Source organism: Mus pahari, chromosome 2 (assembly GCF_900095145.1).
Source record: "Mus pahari chromosome 2, PAHARI_EIJ_v1.1, whole genome shotgun sequence".
In the NCBI taxonomy this organism is placed as follows: domain Eukaryota; kingdom Metazoa; phylum Chordata; class Mammalia; order Rodentia; family Muridae; genus Mus; species Mus pahari.
Genome location: NC_034591.1, coordinates 20307893 through 20325939, shown reverse-complemented (window position 1 = coordinate 20325939; position 18047 = coordinate 20307893). Strand labels below are relative to the sequence as shown.

Sequence of the window (18047 nt, the reverse complement as noted above, 5' to 3'; positions counted from 1 at the left end):
TGGACTGGACAATGTAAATGTATATCAAACCTTCTAATTTCCATAACTGTTTCATAATTGTTATAATTACATTCAATTTATATCTGAAAGAAAAAGAGACGTTTATTGGACTCAAAAGCGAAGTTGTACAGAGGATATCTTGTGTATTGTTTGGATGCCATGCCTATCAATTAAAAAGCCTATGGCCTATGGATTAGGTGGGAACTAGAAGGTGGGACATCCAGGAGAAGAAAGAATTCTGGAATAGAGCCAGGCAGGAGATTTGCTGGAAAGGTATGATGAGAAAGATGCCTGGTACCTTAGCACAGGTAACCAGCCACGTGGCAGAATGCAGGCTAGAATAAATGGGAGATTAACTTATATCTAGTCAGAAAAGAGGCTAGCTATATGGACAAGGTGCTTGTAAATATATTTTGAGTCTGAGTCTTATTTCTGGGAGCATGGGGCTAGGAAGAAGAACCAGGGCCTAAGTTCAATAGACCTAGGTGTGAAATTTAAATATTTTGTCAGTGTTTTCTAAATTTTATGAGAGGAAAAGCCAAATGTGGTGGGGCACCCCTTTGGCCCTAGTTCTTGGGAGACAGAAGAGTTCAGGCCAGCCCGATTTACAGAGTGAGCTCCAGGACAGACAGGGCTACACAGAGAAACCCTGCCTCAAAAAAAAAGAAAAAGAAAAAAGAAACAGAAAGAAAAAATTATGAGAGGAAGTCTTTGGTTCAAAGAAATATACACTGATAACCTTAGAGTTTTTTCCCTAAGGATAACTGCATTAGTATTAAATGATTCCAAATTAATTTACTCAAATTCATCAGAGCTGATGCAGAGACCATAGAGGGGCGCTGCTTACCAGTTTGCTCCACATAGCTTGCTTAGCCTGTTTTCTTATAGAACCCAAAACCACTAAGCTAAGGATGGCCGCACCCACGATAGGCTGAGCCCCCCTCCATCAACCACTAATTAAGAAATTCCCTAGCTGCTGGTGGTAGTGGTGGCACACACCTTTAATCCCAGCAGTTGGGAGGTAGAGACAGGCAGATCTATGGTTTGAGGCCAGTCTGGTCTACATGAGTTTCAGAACAGCAGGCCTACACAAAGAAACTGTGTCTTAAAACAAGCAAACAAACAGGGAGGGAGGGAGAGAGAGAGAGAGAGAGAGAGAGAGAGAGAGAGAGAGAGAGAGACACTACAGCCAGATCTTATGGAGGCACCAACTTTCAAAAAATTCTAGTTATGGCAAGATGACATAAACTAACCACCACAGATAATTCTTCAAGAATATGACAAGAGACAGAGAAATGACACAGAGCCAACCTCACACTTTTTCACAAGGAAACAACCTACAAATCTGTTGGAAAGGGAATTTTCAGGGAAGTTCCAGTAACTGATCTAGTCCATTCAGGCATGTCTCCTGTGACATACTCCTAGAAAAGTTCAAATCTGATGCGTGGTAGTATGTCTCGTACAGACATTCATGTGTACTGTATACATAAGATTTGTACTCATAGATGTACAGAGTACAAATATTCTATTTACTTAATGAGTAGGCCTTTGACAGGCAGTAGTTAAGAAAATTATTCTCCTCTCCACTCCTTCCTCCGTCCACGATCTTAACAAAATGGGCCAGGAAATGTAATTCATCGACAAGAGTGCTTAACTAGCATGCACTAAAGTGCCAATGCCTAGAATCTCAGAGGAGTGCTGCTGGCCTGTATTTCTAGCCATTGAGAAAAACAAACAAACAAACAAAAGGCAAACAACCAACCTAACCAAACCAAGAGCTTGAAAAATTCACAGGCTCAGTGTATTTCCACAGTTCTTTTCAATTCAATATAATTTCTCTCTTCCCACCCCGGTTAATAAATACCACAGCCAGTCATAGGCTTTTGCCTCAAGAAAGGACAAAAAGAGTGAGCTTGCTCAGTAACTGTATTAATTCTCCTGTTAATCCGGTTCTGCTGTTCTGCCCAGGATAGTCTCCTGGGCTCAAACTATCATCTGTCTTCAGCCTCAGGAGTGGTTGGGACCACTGACACACCCAAAGCCCAAATCAGTAAACTTTTGTCCTAGTATTTTTGAGACACAATCTCATACTACAGCCTGATCTGACCCTTGGTGATCTCTGCCTCGGCCTCCTGCGTGCTAGGATCACAGGCATACACAACCATGGCAGGAAGGTGTATTTAACTTTCTTTAGAACAAGTAAGCGCGGGGAGTGGCGGTGATCGCCTTTAATCCCAGCACTAGGAGGCAGAGGCAGGCAGATTTCGGTGAGTTCGAGGCCAGCCTGGTCTACATAGTGAGTTCCAGGACAGCCACGGCTACATAGGAAGCTCATCTCTTTAAAAAAAAAAAACTAAATAAAACTCAAAAATCAAGTACATGTTAATTTTGCCCGATAAAGACAAGTCGAGATGAGTAACAGAAGAGAACATAAGAACTAAAGGAAACGCAGGAGACTGGCGTCACCGAGAGGGCGCCGCAGCTTTACTGCGCATGCCCTCGGCTTCTCTGGCGCTGAGCCAGCACAGTGCGCACGCGCACACGGGGTCATTGCTTTGACTGGCTGCGTCTTTGGCGCTTTCGCTAAATGGCGTTGCTGGCGGGTAGGTTGAACCCGCGGAGCTGGCTGGGCGATGTGCAGCGACTTTCGCAGGGCGGAATCCGGGACGGAGGTGAGAGCCGCGGGGCGACGGGAGGGCGCAGTTCAGGGGGAGGTCGCCGTGCGGCGCCCAGGGCCACCGTGGGGCGGCGCGACAGCCGCCAGTGAACCGGTCAGGGATGGCGAGCTGTGCCGCAGGAGCTGGGGAAGGGAGGGCCGCCAGTTGAGGCATCTGTAGACGTTTTCTGAATTTAGGTAGCTTGCTTCGCCTCTAACTAACCTGCTTGTGGCATCCGGCCTTCGGTGTCCCACAATACCCCTGGGCTCTGTCGCTCCAGAGCCAGGCAAGCCATTTCACTCAGGAACCGTTAGCCGTTAACGTGTGTTACAGGTTCGAGTACTGTCAGCCAAGGGTTGGAAATAAGAAACAACAACAACAAAAATAATGAACAGGCATGGTGGTGCACACCTTTAATCCTAGCACCAAAGAGGCGGATCTCCATGAGTTTGAAGTTAGCCTGGTTTATATAGGTAGGTCCAGGCCAGTCAGGGCTGTAGAATGAAACCCTCTCAAAAAACAAAACGTAATAATCGAAACTTCCGTAAGCTGTACAGCATATGGTAAAAGCATGCCTCTCCAAAAGAGGTCTGTAAGACAAATTGTAGGAGGAGATGTCTTACATGTGTTCAGAGGGGATCCGGGTAGCTCATGCTGGCCTTGAACTCGCTGTGCAGCTGAGTATAACCTTGTCTCTCCTCTCTCACTCACTCTCTCTCTCTCTCTCCCTCTCCCTTTCTCTTTATAGAAATTGTGTAAATGAATGTGTGTCTGTGGGTTAGTGTACCCATGTGTGCAGATGAATTTGGAGGCCAGAGGAAAAGGTGTCAGATGAGCCAAACTCATGTTCTCTGTAAGAGCAAAAACCCATTCTTAACTGAAATCCATCTCTCGGGCCCCTAACCTTCAACTTCTGATCGTCCTGCCTCCCGAATGCTCCGATTACAATTGTGTGCTACCATGCCCTGTTATCCACTGCCAAGGATGGAATCCGGGATTTCATGATTACCTGGCACAGGATCTGCCACCAGAGCTACAGTTCCCAGGCCCTGAACTGGCATTGTAAGGACTCTCTTCAATAGTTTGCTGCTGAGGAGGGAACAGCTCAGTATGGTGTGAACTTAGCAAGAGCAACATGTAGGGTAGCAGTTCCAACCTGTGGGTCACTGCCCCTTTCACAAACCTCTATCTCAAAAAATATTTACATTACTATTCATAACAGTAATAAAATAACAGTTATGAAGTAGCTACAAAAATAATTTTATGATTGGGAGTCACTGTGACAGGAGGAACTGTGCCACAGGGTTGAAGCATTAAGAAGGTTGAGAGCCAGTGATCTAGAGGAATAGCCAGTGGTTCTGTAGAGTCGCAACAAAAAGAATGTTGGGATGTGAGCTTTAAGAAATAGGTGGAGTGTGCATCTCCCAGTGTAAAAGCAGCCTGACGGACACACACACACACACACACACACACACACACACACACAAAATACTGTTTCTCACTTCCCTCCCAGGTCCCCCACCAGGCTTTCTCTAAATGCATTGAACATGGCAACTTCATAATATACCAAAAATATTGATAACAGTGTCTGATTTTCATTGGGAAGAAGAAGCTACAGAGCTGCCTCTTTGTCATAGACAAATACTAAGTAAGACAAAATAGCATTTATTTAAAAATAATTAGTTTTGTGTAATCACAGACTTACAAACTTTTTTACTTATATAAATTGCTGCCTTGCGCATATGTGTGTACCTCTGACATGCCTGGGCCCAGAGAACCCAGACGATCATCAGATTCCCTGGAAATAAGTTACAGTTCTCAGTCATGACAGTAGTAAGACTTGAACCTTAACCCTCTGCAAGAGCCATTGCTCCAGCCCCTGAAATACATTATTTTGTTTTTGTTATTTTTGTTTTCAAGGCAGGGTTTCTCTGTATAGTCCTGGCTGTCTTGGAACTCACTCCGTAGACCAGGCTGACCTCAAATTCAGAGATCCACCTGCCTTTGCCTCTTGAGTACTGGGATTAAAGGTGTGTGCCACCACTGCCTGTCTTGAAAACACTTTTTTTTAAATGAAGAGGAAAGGATTTTGCTATGCTGCTCCCATGACCATTTTCTTTTGCACTTCTTTTTGTTGGTTTTGTTTTATTGAGGCAGAGTCTCATAGACTAGGCTGGCCTTGAACTCACGATACCTCTTTCTCCGCAGTACTAGAGTTACAGGAAGAACCACCACGGTTGGTTTCTGCATTTCCTTCTACTGGCCTTTTCCACCAAAATCACAGCTTAAAACAAGATAAAAGCAAAACCAAGATGTTACCCTTTGTGCCCCAGCCTCTCCCTCCGTTTCTGTGCCTGTTAGAGTGGTCTGTGCCCTTTGCCTCTGCTTCCTTAGCTCCAGTCATGGAATCGGCCATCAGCACTACCAGCAGCCTTTATACTGCTGGACACAGGAGAGTATTTCCTGCTCGTAAAATACCCATTAGAAGACCTCTGTCCAGGCCAGTGCTACATGTCTGAAATTCCAGTCTATATTACATATTGAGCTCCAGGACACCTTAGGTTTATAGTAACCGTGTCTTAGAACAAACTGTTATGATAGTGAGGAGCATGTGCAAATGAACTTTTCTTCCTTAGGGAAAGTTGGAAGATCATGATGGTTTATCTGAATTATCAGCTTGATAGGATTTAAAAATCACCATGAAAACAAATCTCTGGTCACATGTATAAAGGATTTTCTAGGTTGGGTTCATTGAGGTTGGAAGACTTATCGTAAATGCAGGCTCTGCCCAGCCTATGGACTGGGATCCCATACAGAATAAAAGGAGAAGGTGAGCTGAGCACCAGTGTTTAGTGCTCTCTCTCCTTCCTGACAGAGGATGCCATGTGATCAGCCTCCCTCCTCTGACATGGCGGCTGTGTCTCAGAATTGAGACAAAAATAATCTCCCTCCCTCCCTCCATCTCTCCCTCCCTCCCTCCATCTCTCCCTCTCTTCCTTCCTGACGCTTGCTTTGTCAGGTGTTTTTGTCTCAGCAGTGAGATAAGTAGTAATACAGAGAGGATGGGAGGCTGTGTCCAGGCTTTATCTCCAATGAAAGTGGTCAGCATTCTGCCAGCCAAGGTTTCTGCAACGCTGGTGCTGTATGTAACTCCCTCAGTTGGCAGAGTGCTAGCCTAGTATGCTCAGGGCTCTGGGGTTGATCTCCAGCACCATATAAAACCAGGCATGGTGGCAAGAGTTCAAGGCTGTTCTGTTACAGAGTGAGCTTGAGGTCAGCACAGGCTACATGAGACCCTGTCTCAAAAAAGGAGGGTAGAGGCTGGCAAGACCCTTAGTGGGTAAAGGGTTTGCCATGAAGCCTTACAACCAACTTTGAGCCCCAGGACGACCCATGTGTTAGAAGAGTAGAGTGATTTCTACAGGCTGCCTTCTGACCTTAACACATGTGCCATAACATAACCTGCATGTGCACACACATAGACATACAATAAATGTAACTTTACAAAATGTTCAAGTTCCTTTTGTTACTGATAGCCCACCAGAGATGAACACTCGGTTTACAGCCACTGGGAAGTCTTGATTCCAGCTGGCCGGGACTACACCCAAGTGTTCAGGGACCCAAGGGTGTCCAGAACACAGGGTTCTGAAGAGCAGAGACCTCATCAAGGCATCTCCCTTAGCAGCTGCAGGAGGGTTCCAGAGAGTAAGCAGTTTGAAGCAAGTCGTTTTAAGAGATGCCTAAGGGCAGGGTCCCATGCAGACCAGCAGCTAAGATGAACAGTAGCTGGAAAGAGTTCCTGCCCAGACAGACAGTTTTAAGGAAAGCTAAGATAAGTTAGCTAGGACATTCTGACCTTAGGTTCCTAGACTAGAGTTGGGTTGTTTTCGGATTCTTCATCAAAGAGATTAGATTCTAGTTAAACCTCACATGACCTGCTGAGCCATCATGGAAGTACCCTTCCCAGTTGAAACTTAATCATAGCCGGGCGTGGTGGCGCACGCCTTTAGTCCACAGCACTCGGGGAGGCAGGCAGAGGCAGGCGGATTTCTGAGTTCGAAGACAGCCAGGGCTACATAGAGAAACCCTGTCTCGAAAAACCAAAAAAGAAAAAAAACCTTAATCATATAGCCAATGAAATACTAACTTAACTTGAAATTGTAGTCTCTATAAATTGCTTTTGAATGTCATGTTTAAATAGGTAAATCTTATAGTTTCACTTGACTTTTATGCATTTATCTTTCCTTTTAGCCTTATGAAATGGTTGCTTTAAAAAGGTAATTGTAAAGCAGCAGTCCTTCTGGGAATACATTTAGAACTCTGGGATTTAATCATATTGGAGTAGCAGTTGCCTTTCTGTGTAATATAGACAAATGCTTTGTTCAATATCCAAGCCTGAAGGGCAGTTGAATTTTCGAAGTGGCTGAGGAGTCTAATTTCACATGTGCAAAGAATTAGTCTTCTGATTTTATTACATTATATTTTAAATTTTTGAGATGGAATTTCACTGTATTGTCCAGGCAACACTGGAAACATAAGATCCCTGGCCTAAACCTCCCAAGCATCAGAAACTATAGACGTGGGCCACCATGCCTAGCTCTAGCCTCTTGGCCTGTGATAAAACTGTAGACATGGGCTACCATGCCTAGCTCTAGCCTCTTGGCCTGTGATAAAACTGTAGACATGGCCCACCATGCCTAGCTCTAGCCTCTTGGCCTGTGATAAAACACTCTCACCAAAAGCAACTTGGGAAGAAACATTATTTCGTCTTTACCTCACATAGCTTGTATTATGTCATCTAGCTCATCATCCAGGGAGAGCAGAGGTCAGGAAGGGGTGCCTCTTACTGCTGCCTACCCAGGGTTTGTTCAGCCTGCTTTCTTCCTTTTTTCTTTTTTTAAGATTTATTTATTTATGTATATGAGTACACTATAGCTGTCCTCAGACATACCAGAAGAGGGCATCAGATCCCATTAGAGATGGTTGTGAGCCACCATGTGGTTGTTGGGAATTGAACTCAGGACCTCTGGAAGAACAGTAACCGCTGAGCCATCTCTCCATCCCTCAGCCCGCTTTCTTATAACACCCAAGACCACCAGCCCAGGGATGGCACCCTCTACAAAGGCCTGGGCCCTCTCATATCAATTGCTAATTAAGAAAATGTCCTCATGGGCTTGCTTCCATTCCAGTCTGGTGGTAACATTTCTTAATTGAGGTTCTCTTTTCCCAGATGATTCTGTCCTGGGTCCGAATGAAATAAAAAGTAGCCAGCACAGCCTCTGAGTTTAGAGAATTTCTGTTTTAAAGCCAACCTTCCCCATGGATCATGCCCACATCAGGGCAACTGCTTCTTACTCTAACCCACAGTCCACTCCAGCTGCCTGGTGAGACTGCTGCTGCTGAGAGCCATGCCTAGCTAGGTTCATGGTCTTACTGTGGCTGGATCTGTGTTGATGTCCGTGTTCTGTGTTACCACTGAAGGCCACTCAGATGTCTATGGCCTGGGCTGCAGCCTGGAGCCATGTTGATGTTCGTGGGCCATGCTGCTCATGGGCAGTACTGAGCTGAGTGGCCTGAACTCCACCCAAGGCCATGGTAATGTTGGGTCCATGCTGCTGCAGGGGGCCATGACTTACTCTGTGGTTTTACTGCAGCTGGGTCTGTGTTGATGTCCATGGCCACCGAATGCCAGGCAGATGTCCCTGGTTTATGCCCATGAGCCCAGCTGCATCTGGGTCTGTGACCCTACTGCAATGGGGAGCCCAGTTTGTGCTAATGCTAGAAACCATGTAGAAGCCCATAATCCATTCTCTTGTGGTCTGCAATCATGGTACAGGGAAAGATCAAAGCAAAGCAAGACCAAAACCCAGCAGCACCATATTAACATTAGATCCTGTAGCTCCATGTCGAACACTGGCACTCGTGGTGGAATAGGGCTCTGGTATGGCCTCAGATCCTCTGGGAGAAACCAAAGACTGGCTTGATTCAAATCTACATTAAATAAATTTATTCTTACTGCTAGCAGGACTGCAGTCTTAGAGCCAAGCAGCATGCTGTGCCGAAGGGGGTTGAGAGCAGGGGCTCACCCACACTGGTGCTCACAGCATAGTTACCTCCAGATCCAGGGGATCCAACATCCTCTGCTGGCATCAGGCACCTCTGTACACATGACATACTCACAGATATGCATAAACAATAACATCTTTTCATCATAAATATAATATTTCTCCTAAGTTGTATTTCTCTTTAAATATTTTCCTCTAAATCTTCAAAATTATGGTCTTAAAGGTTTTTGGAATTTACATAAATAATTGATAGAACATTGTGTCCAGTTAAGTAATATTTCCCCCCTCCCTCTCTTTTGTAAGCTCCTTGCCCGACTTGAAGGCAGAAGCTCCTTGAAAGAACTAGAACCCAACCTGTTTGCTGATGAAGATTCACCGGTGCACGGTAAAAATACAGTACTTAACCGAAGAGCCTGTGAGAGGGAAGTCTGTAAGACGCTCCTCACAGAGTCACTGTGCTCCTGCATAGCCACATCTACGCATAGCCCTAGGAGGACGCAGTGTATGTGAGGCACACTAGCACGGGGAGCTCCATGCCTTCCTAGTCTGACATCATCTTCAGCACATATACTGGCCTCTTTCCCAGCGCTCATTGTTCATGGGAATTCTGCTTGGCTTAGTTTTCATTCTTTCTCCTTAGAAGTTTGCAGAGCTATAAGGAAGACTTCAGGTTCCCAATTGTTCTGTTAGCATTTCTCTAGTAGGAAAAATAGGTACTGACTAACTATGTATGATACTAGGAAAACTTACAGGGAAGGTTGACTATTTAAGCTTAGTTTCAGTGTAATATATAGAATGTAAGGTCTATAATTGAGTTTTTAGTATAGTCACACAGATGTGTAACTGTCATTCCAGGAAGAAATCCATCTGTACTAGTGGTCAGCCCTAGACAGCCATAGCCAGCTTTCTCTGTGGACTTGCCCTTTCTGGGGGTCTTCTATAATTAAGTTAGACTTTCATATCTGTCTTTGTAGCATGCACCAGTAGTACACTCCTCCCCCCTTAAGAGTTACTTATTTTATGCATGTGTTTTGCCAGTGTATATGTTTATGAACCATTTGGGTGCCTGGTACCTGCCATAGCCAGAAAAAGGCATTGGAACCCTTAGGACTAGAGTTACAGATGGCTGTGAGCTGTAACATAGGTGCCAGGAATAGAACCCGGGTCCTTTGCAAGAGCAGCCAGTGCTCTCAACTACCTAAGTCATGGCTCCAGCCCAGTAACTGATTCTGTCCCGGGGACAGTCTGACTGTGAGATCACCATGACTCGGGAGCTGTGCGCAGTGCTGCCATGGGTGTAGTACAAGTCTTTCTCAGGACACATGGGGTTTGGGTTCCTTGGGTGACACCCACGAGGGAGATTTTAGGTTATAAGCAGCTGTGTGCTGTTCATCTTTGGAGACAACCGAAGTGATTTCTAAAGGCGCTTCACATTTTTCTCATGGCCATCAGTGAACTGTGGGTTCCAGAGCCCCCACGTGCTGGGACTAGTCGTCAGCGCCTCTGTGCTTACAGCACCTGCTCAGTTTGGAGTAGCACCCTATTGTGGTTCTGCTCCATCTTTCCCTGGTGGCTGATGATGTGGCAGGTTTCTACCTGAGCTCACTCACAGTTTGCCGTGTTTTTAGAAGAAATGTCATATTTGCTAATTTTAAAACCAAGTTTCCTTTTTATTGCCTGTAGTGGCTTTACTTGCTTTAGATAAACAGTGTGTCTCCAGGAGATGAAGCTGCAGTGCGCCTGTCCACACTGTTGTCGGGCTGTGTTGATTCCTCTGAAAGTTAACTTTGTGGAGGTCCTAATGTCTCTTCTTTGCTCATATTTTAGTATCATGTACAAGACTCTTATTCCCTAATCCAAGGTAGGGAAGATTTACAGCCAGACATGCTGGTACATTCTGGTAGTTCCAGCATTCAGGAGACTGAAGCAGGAAGGGCAAAGTTTAAGGTAGTTTGTTGTATGTAGCAAGATCCTGTCTCAAAGAGAGAGAGAGAGAGAGAGAGAGAGAGAGAGAGAGAGAGAGAGAGAGAGAGACCTATAGATTGTCATTTTTCCCCTGTTCTTTTCTGATTGGAAAAGCATGTTGCTTTGATTTCAGGCCTTTTAAATTTACTGAGACTTGAGCTGGTTTATTAATCTCAAGCACACCGTTTGCTCTGTAGAAGACTGTATTCTCCTGTCCCTGGGCCAAGTGCTGTCTTGATGGCTCTTGCTTTCTGGCTGACGATTGGTGTGACTGCTGCCCCGTGCTGTACTCATGCCAGCCCATGCTGTTACCCCATTTTCTAGAGTGAGTAAGCTATTGACATTTCTGCCTGTTTCTATTTCTCCCTTTAGTTCTGTCTATCTGGTTTCCTATGTTTAGGACTTGGAGCATTATGCATAACATGGTTATAAAATGTTCTTTTCCCTCATACTCATAGGTTAACACTATTTAAAACAAAAGCAAGATCCTAAGTGTTGACAAGGCTGTGAGGAGACTAGAGCTGTCACACGTCTCCGCTAAGACAGGGAAATGGTGCAGTCCTTGTTAAGAGCAGTGCAGAGCTTCCGCAGACATTAGTGGAGCGAGAACTGCCATATGATGTGAACAGCTGTGAGGTGGGAGCAAACAAATGTCCATCAGTGACTGGAGGGGTAAGCAGAGTGCAGTGGCTGTCACCTGTAATCTCAGCATTGACAGCTGAGGAGTTCACCGGAGGTGTGAGGCTAGCCTGGGCACAAAGTGACACTTACACACACACACACACACACACACACACACACACACACAAGTATCTAAAGTATCTAAAGTATTTTTTCACCTTATAGAGGAGTCTTGTCAATGTGTATAAAACTTGAGAAGCAGGACTGGAGAAATGGCTCAACAGTTGAGAGTTTGGACTGCTCTTCCTGAGGACCAGAGTTTGGCTCCCAGAACCCATATCAGACAGTTCACAACCACCTCAGCTCAAGGAGGGCTTTACACTCCTGGCCTATTCAGGCACTTGATGCCCTCAAATGTACATTCCTACTCATACACATTATTAAAAATAAGGTTTTTTGAAACAATTCTTACTTATTTTTATTTTATGTAAATTGGTGTTTTGTCAGTATGTATGTCTGTGTGAGGATATCAAATGCCCTGGCACTGGAGTTACAGACAGTTGTGAGCTGCCATTTGGTTGCTGGGATTTGAACCAAGGTCCTGTGAAAGAGCAGTCAGTATGCTTAACTGCTGAGCCATTTCTCCAGCCCATAAAATATTTTTGAAAAAAACTTGAGATTGATATGTTAAGTGGACTAAGACAAACCACATGATTCTCCTTACCAGGGTTATTAAAGCACTTAAATGGATCAGAGCAGCAGCTTTGCAAGGCCTGGAATTCACTATGTAGTCCAGGCTGGCCTTGAACTTGTGGCAGTCCTCCTGCCTCAGCATTCAGCATTCTGAGATTATCAGTAGCCAACACATCTAGTTTATTTCATATTTTTTTTTAGCCTACACACATACACATATACACATACTATCTAAAATAATAACTTATTTTAAAAGTTCATTGTATGTGATACTATTACAACCTTCTTGTGATGCACATGCCTAATCTCAACTCTTGGGAGACTGAAGCTGGAAGATCAGTTCAAGGGTAGCCTTAGCTTCATAGAGTGGTCAAAACCACCCTGGCTATCTGATGCTGTCTCAAGAAACCAATAATAATAATAATAATAATAATAATAATGGAAAACCCAGAACTAAAATAACAAAATAAAACTGCTTGTCTACTCTGTACTGTTTTCACTGTTGTATAAAGTATGTCCGTGATAGATGCGCTCAGTTGGTTCCCAGCTTCTTTCTTACATTTCTCCTATCTGCTTTGACCATTTTTGCACTGTTTTGTGCCTTATACCTTCTGGTTCTCTGGTTCTCTGGTTCTCCTTTTCTGGTTGTTTTTTTTTGTTGTTGTTGTTTTGTTTTGTTTTAAATAGACTGTGCTCTGGCATACTTTTCCCCTAACATTTGTTTATTTTATTATCATACATATAAGTATGTTTTGTCTGTGCCCATGAAGACCAGAAGCGGGCGTTGACCCCCCCCCTGGAGCTCAAGTTACAGGTGGCTATGAGCCACCGTCTGGATCCTGGGTCTCTCTTAACTGCTGAGCCATCTCTCCAGCCCCTCTGCTATACCACTCTAATTCCTTCCCCATTCTTTTTTATCATTTTTAGACTACTCTTTCTTGTCACTAATTAATGTCTTAATTTCTAGCCGTCTAGTTTGGGTTGACAGCACTTCGCTTGGAAGAGTTTGTCGAGCCTGTACTGCTGTTAGGTATAGTTAGTCTTCACCCTTTGTACTCTTTCCATTGCATCTTTGCATTGTGTGTTCATTAAAACTTCTTTGTACTGAATAACAGTAATTGGAAATAGTAATACAGGTTTTACTTCACATTCACTGTGTAGCTGAGGTTAGCCCTCAGGAGTGCTGGATGACAAGTGTCTTGTCACCACACCCAGCTTGAGGGTGTGTGTTGCTTTCATTTTTGAATGTGGATATTTCTAAAGGGGACTTGACTATTATTATTGTGGAAGGGGGGGGGGTGTTCTCTGTGTAGTCCTAGCTGTCCCTGAACTCACTCTGTATGCTAGACTGGCCCCAAACTTGGGAGATCCACCTGCCTCAGCCTCCTGAGTGCTGGGATTAAAGGTGTGCACCACCACTGCCTGCTCTGAAAGGGGACTTTATGTTAGGAGTCTCAGTGTCCTAAATTGTGTTGGTGGTGAATAGAAGTGGAAATGAGGGCTACTAAGCTTCCTAAAAAGAAAAATAGTTTGATGTCTGAGGCAAGGAAACAGCTGATTTGTTGTCTGATTGTCTCAGTGGCCCCTCGTGTCATCTGTGCTGCTACTTCTGCCTAACACTAAGCAGCTCCAGTGGGCACAGCTGCTCATCAGTCACCATGGACATAGACATGCTGTCACCCTTCCTGCTGCCTGCGTACTGACATTGCCTGTGCTGCTTCTGTTGTTTGCCTTTCGTCATCAACTGCTGTCGTTTCCTTCAGCCTGAAGGACTCTGGTCTTGCTGGTACAGCAGATCAGCTGCCCCTGTACTTTATAAGAGAACATGCCATTTCACATGTGTTTGTATTGATGAGCTGGGCCTTAGGAAACCGACTGTGGATTAGGGAAAGGGTTTATAGTGGGTTTTTGCATTCAAATATTATAGAAACTTTGAGAAACACCATCACGTTTAGTTACTACCAAAACCACGTGCTAACATTTATTTACGTTTACTGTAAAACTAAACAAGAACTTGGTTGGCAGACCCAAGACTGAGGTTTCTATGTTAGTAACACTTCCAGCATCTATTATAGGAAGTTTACGTTGCAGTAAGATCCTTGGCTGTAGAATCATTTTTAATGCATTTGCAGATGGAGGCTGCTTACTGCAGTGCCCAGTTTCTAACTCCTCAGAAGTAGATTGTGATCTGTAAATTCAGTGTGTGGCTACACAGTTAGGCTGGCACCAAGGTGGTTGCTTTGGGTTTTCTCTTATGTATTCTAAAGGCTCTTGCCTCAGTCTGTTAACTCCAGCTCTTCCAGAATCCGAGAGGAACAGCTGTCAGGGCCAAGCCATCCAGATTTCCCCAGCCAAGTCAGTTTAAGCTTTTCAGGTGCCAAACTCTAGAATTTTTGTTTTCTCTTCCTCTTCCTCTTCCTCTTCCTCTTCCTCTTCCTCTTCTCTTTCTTTATTCTCTTTTCTTTCTTTTTTTTTTTTTTTTTTTAATCTTCTTTTTAACTTCAGATTGCCATGGTCAGCACTTTAGCTGGACAAGGGTGCTAGCTTTCTTGGTAACAGCTCACAAACATGAGATCATAACTTCATATAAACATACAAGAACTATCCCACTTCAAAGGATACCATTTGAACCTTTTTTTATACTAAGGAACAAATGGTACATGTTTATAAGATCAGTAAAACTGCTCTGATTTCATCTTAAAACATATCAGCAAGGACTTTAGTTAGAAGATCTTAGTGACAGCATTCAGATGTGATATTTGTTAGGAACGGCTGATCTGTGCCTACTTCACTGTTAATCTGTAGCAGAGAAGTGACATTAGTCATGAACTTGATCTCTCAACTAAGAATTTAACTATAACCTTTTTTAAAAATTTTTTTTCAGTTTAATTCATGCCAAAGCAAGAGTCTTACTTAATACTTAAAATGTATTACTTATATCAGCACTCTACTCCTTTGGTTTTTTGACAGAAGGTTTCTTTCTGTAGCCCTGGCTGTTCTGGTCTTGAACTCATAGAGCTCTGCTTGCCTCTGCCTCTGGAATACTGAAAATAAAGGCATGCACCACCATGCACAGCTGCATTTCTCTTTTCTATTACCTTTTCCCCTTTTTATTTTATGTGCATGGATATTTTGCCTGTGTGCATGTCTGCTGTATGTATGTGTAACACTTATGCCTTGAGGTATTACTGTCCAGGCACTTTCTAATCCAGTCAGTGATGCTCAAGGTTGGCCATCAGTGACATAGCTGCTAACGTGGCTTTCCTACCAGTGTTAGACTAAGAAAGCCTGAGACTAAGAAAGCCTGCTGACAGGTTCTATCTTGTGCTTTTGTGTGTGTAACTATGTCCTTCAAGCCAGTTTTATATTAATCTATATATGTGTGCACTTACATGACAGCACACAGTCAGGTTCAACCACTATAGGATCTGATGACCCTGAGTCATGCGGGCCCATCTCAGGGAGTTTGCCATGCACCACGTCAACCCTCTTACTACTGGGTGGGGTAGTCAGCGGTCACCACAGCTCAGGACCTGGATTTCATTCTCAGCACCAACCAGAGCAAACAACAATGAAAACCTCACTCCTTTCTCAGCGATGCCATAGAATTTCCTTATTTATTTGCATTTGCCTATTTAGATCCATTTTAACAAGGGGATTTAGATTTTTAGCTCATATTCCAATAAACCTCTCTGTAAAGCTCTCTGAGGCTTGTTCTGTGGCCCACTGTTGCATTGCTGCATCTTGACTGACATTTTTGAATTTTACACAGGTGATATTCTTGAATTTCATGGTCCAGAAGGAACGGGGAAAACAGAAATGCTTTATCATTTAACAGCCCGATGTATACTTCCAAAATCAGAGGGTGGACTGCAAATAGAAGTCTTATTTATTGATACAGATTACCACTTTGACATGCTGCGGCTTGTGACAGTTCTTGAACACAGACTCTCGCAAAGCTCCGAGGAAACCATGAAGCTGTGCCTCGGCAGGTTGTTCCTGGCGTACTGCAGCAGCAGCATGCAATTACTGCTTACACTGCACTCCCTGGAAGCTCTGCTCTGCAGTCGCCCCTCTCTCTGCCTTCTCATTGTGGACAGCCTGTCATCTTTTTACTGGATAGACCGAGTCAGTGGAGGAGACAGTGTGGCCCTGCAGGAGTCAACACTGAAGAAGTGCTCTCAGCTCCTAGAGAGGCTTGTCACTGAGTACCGCTTGCTGCTTTTTGCAACAACGCAGAGTCTAATGCAGAAAGGCTCAGACTCAGCAGAAGGGCCTTCTTCCTCCAAGCACCCATGCGATGGAGACCTGGATCACAGAGCCTATCTCTGCAAGGCCTGGCAGAGGGTCGTGAAGCACAGAGTCATCTTCTCCAGGGTCGACGAGGCCAAGAGCAGCCGGTTCTCATTAGTTTCACATCATTTAAAAAGTAACAGTTTTAAAAAACACAGTTTTATGATCAGAGAAAGTGGGGTGGAGTTTTGTTGATCTCTATCATCAAAAAGGCTTTTAGGTACACTAAGGCAAGTCTTTAAAAGTCTTTTATAGGCTAAAGTGGTTTGATTCTAAAGTTTTCAATTCTGGGGAAATTAATATAAACAGTATAGAAAACTCGAAGCTGTTCTGTCCCCTCCAGGGTGTGGAAGGTCACTCAGAACATACTAAACTCCACTGAGCTTGTTTTGAAGCTCAAAACATGATACACGTTTCAGACTAGGTCACTGTCTGAGTACTTTAGGAAGGGTTCACCGCTGGTCCCTTGGCTCCTTGAGGCTGTGGCTGGAGAGAGTGCACAGAGCTGTTGTTCCAATCAAAGGAAGAAGCGCAGGGCCACCTGCTCATCTGTCTCCCTCAGGAAACTGGAGTGAGCTGGGTGTGGTGGCAGGTGGATCTCTGTGAGCTCAAAGCTTGTCTATATAGTGAACTCCAGGAGAGCCAGAGCTACATAATGAGATCCTGCCTCAAAAACCTAATCAAAAATGGAAAAATAGATAAATAGATGAGACTGGAATGTTTGAGTCTTCCTCCTCCCTCTCCCCCATTTCTCTTCTTTCTACCTGTTCCCCTTGACCCAAGGATGACCTATAGTTCAGGCAAGTCTTCATCACATTTCAGCCTCTGAGGTAGCCAGGTAAACAATGTTGCTCCTTGGAGCTGAGAATTCTGATAAAGTTGCACTTGAAGATGAATGTCTATGATTTGGGGTTCTGTGTAATTTTTCACACATAGGGAAATTATGTACTCACTTTAGAATTCTGAAGTTTATTTTGGATTGTTCATCTCATTAACTGATAGACCTGAAACTGTTAAGAGTTCTATTAGATGCCTTGAAACCTCTAGGCTGAGGGAAACTGCACACTGCACTGCTCGGAAGGCATCCTAGTGAAGCTAACTGCTGCTGTGATCAAGCACTGTGGCCCAAAGAGTGCTGGAGACGAAGGGGTCGATTGGTTTACACTTCTCTTGTATATTGTAGTCCATATTTGAAGGAAGTCAGGGCAGGAACTTTGAGGCAGGCGTCAGTGCAAAGTCCGTGGAGGGTGCTGCTTCCTGGTTTGCTCAGTCTTCTCTGTTATAGAACCCAGGATACATCTCTGACCCAGGGAAAGGCCCACATGTGATGTTCAGACCAACTGCTATTCTCAAACCTGTTAATGCCCGTGTCACAAAATATCTTGTTTCCTTTTGTTCTTGTGGCTTTGTCCACACCTATTACCACAGGTTTATGAGTTAAAAAGCATCCTGTAGAGAAGCTGAGACTAAAGCTCTTCATTATGAAGGTGCAGCCATGTAACTTCTGTCTGTGCCCTGCCCGTGTTCCTGGGCCTGCTTGCACTCACCCCAGGGCTGCTGAGGCTGTCTTCTGTGTCTACCCCCAATCCCTACCATATACACCACCTACCTTGCTCTCTCAAATTCACTCATGTTTCTGGCCTTGTTTTTCTAATTGTATATAAAGATACAGATAATTTGATTGTATATAAATACACAGATATATTCCTAATATTCCTAAATATGCAGCCTTCTCAGTCCTTACAATGTTACT

The 18047-nt window shown here is 44.2% G+C and overlaps 1 protein-coding gene across 1 annotated transcript; it reads left to right on the top strand.

The window, feature by feature from the left end:
- Window positions 1-2558: 2558 nt before the first annotated feature.
- Xrcc2 (X-ray repair cross complementing 2) lies at window positions 2559-16594 on the top strand. Its single transcript, XM_021191489.1, has 3 exons — window positions 2559-2672; window positions 9026-9107; window positions 15774-16594. Exons 1-3 carry the CDS (start codon window positions 2634-2636, stop codon window positions 16487-16489), a joined length of 837 nt encoding a protein of 278 aa, XP_021047148.1. The 5' UTR covers window positions 2559-2633; the 3' UTR covers window positions 16490-16594.
- The last annotated feature ends 1453 nt before the right edge of the window (window positions 16595-18047 follow it).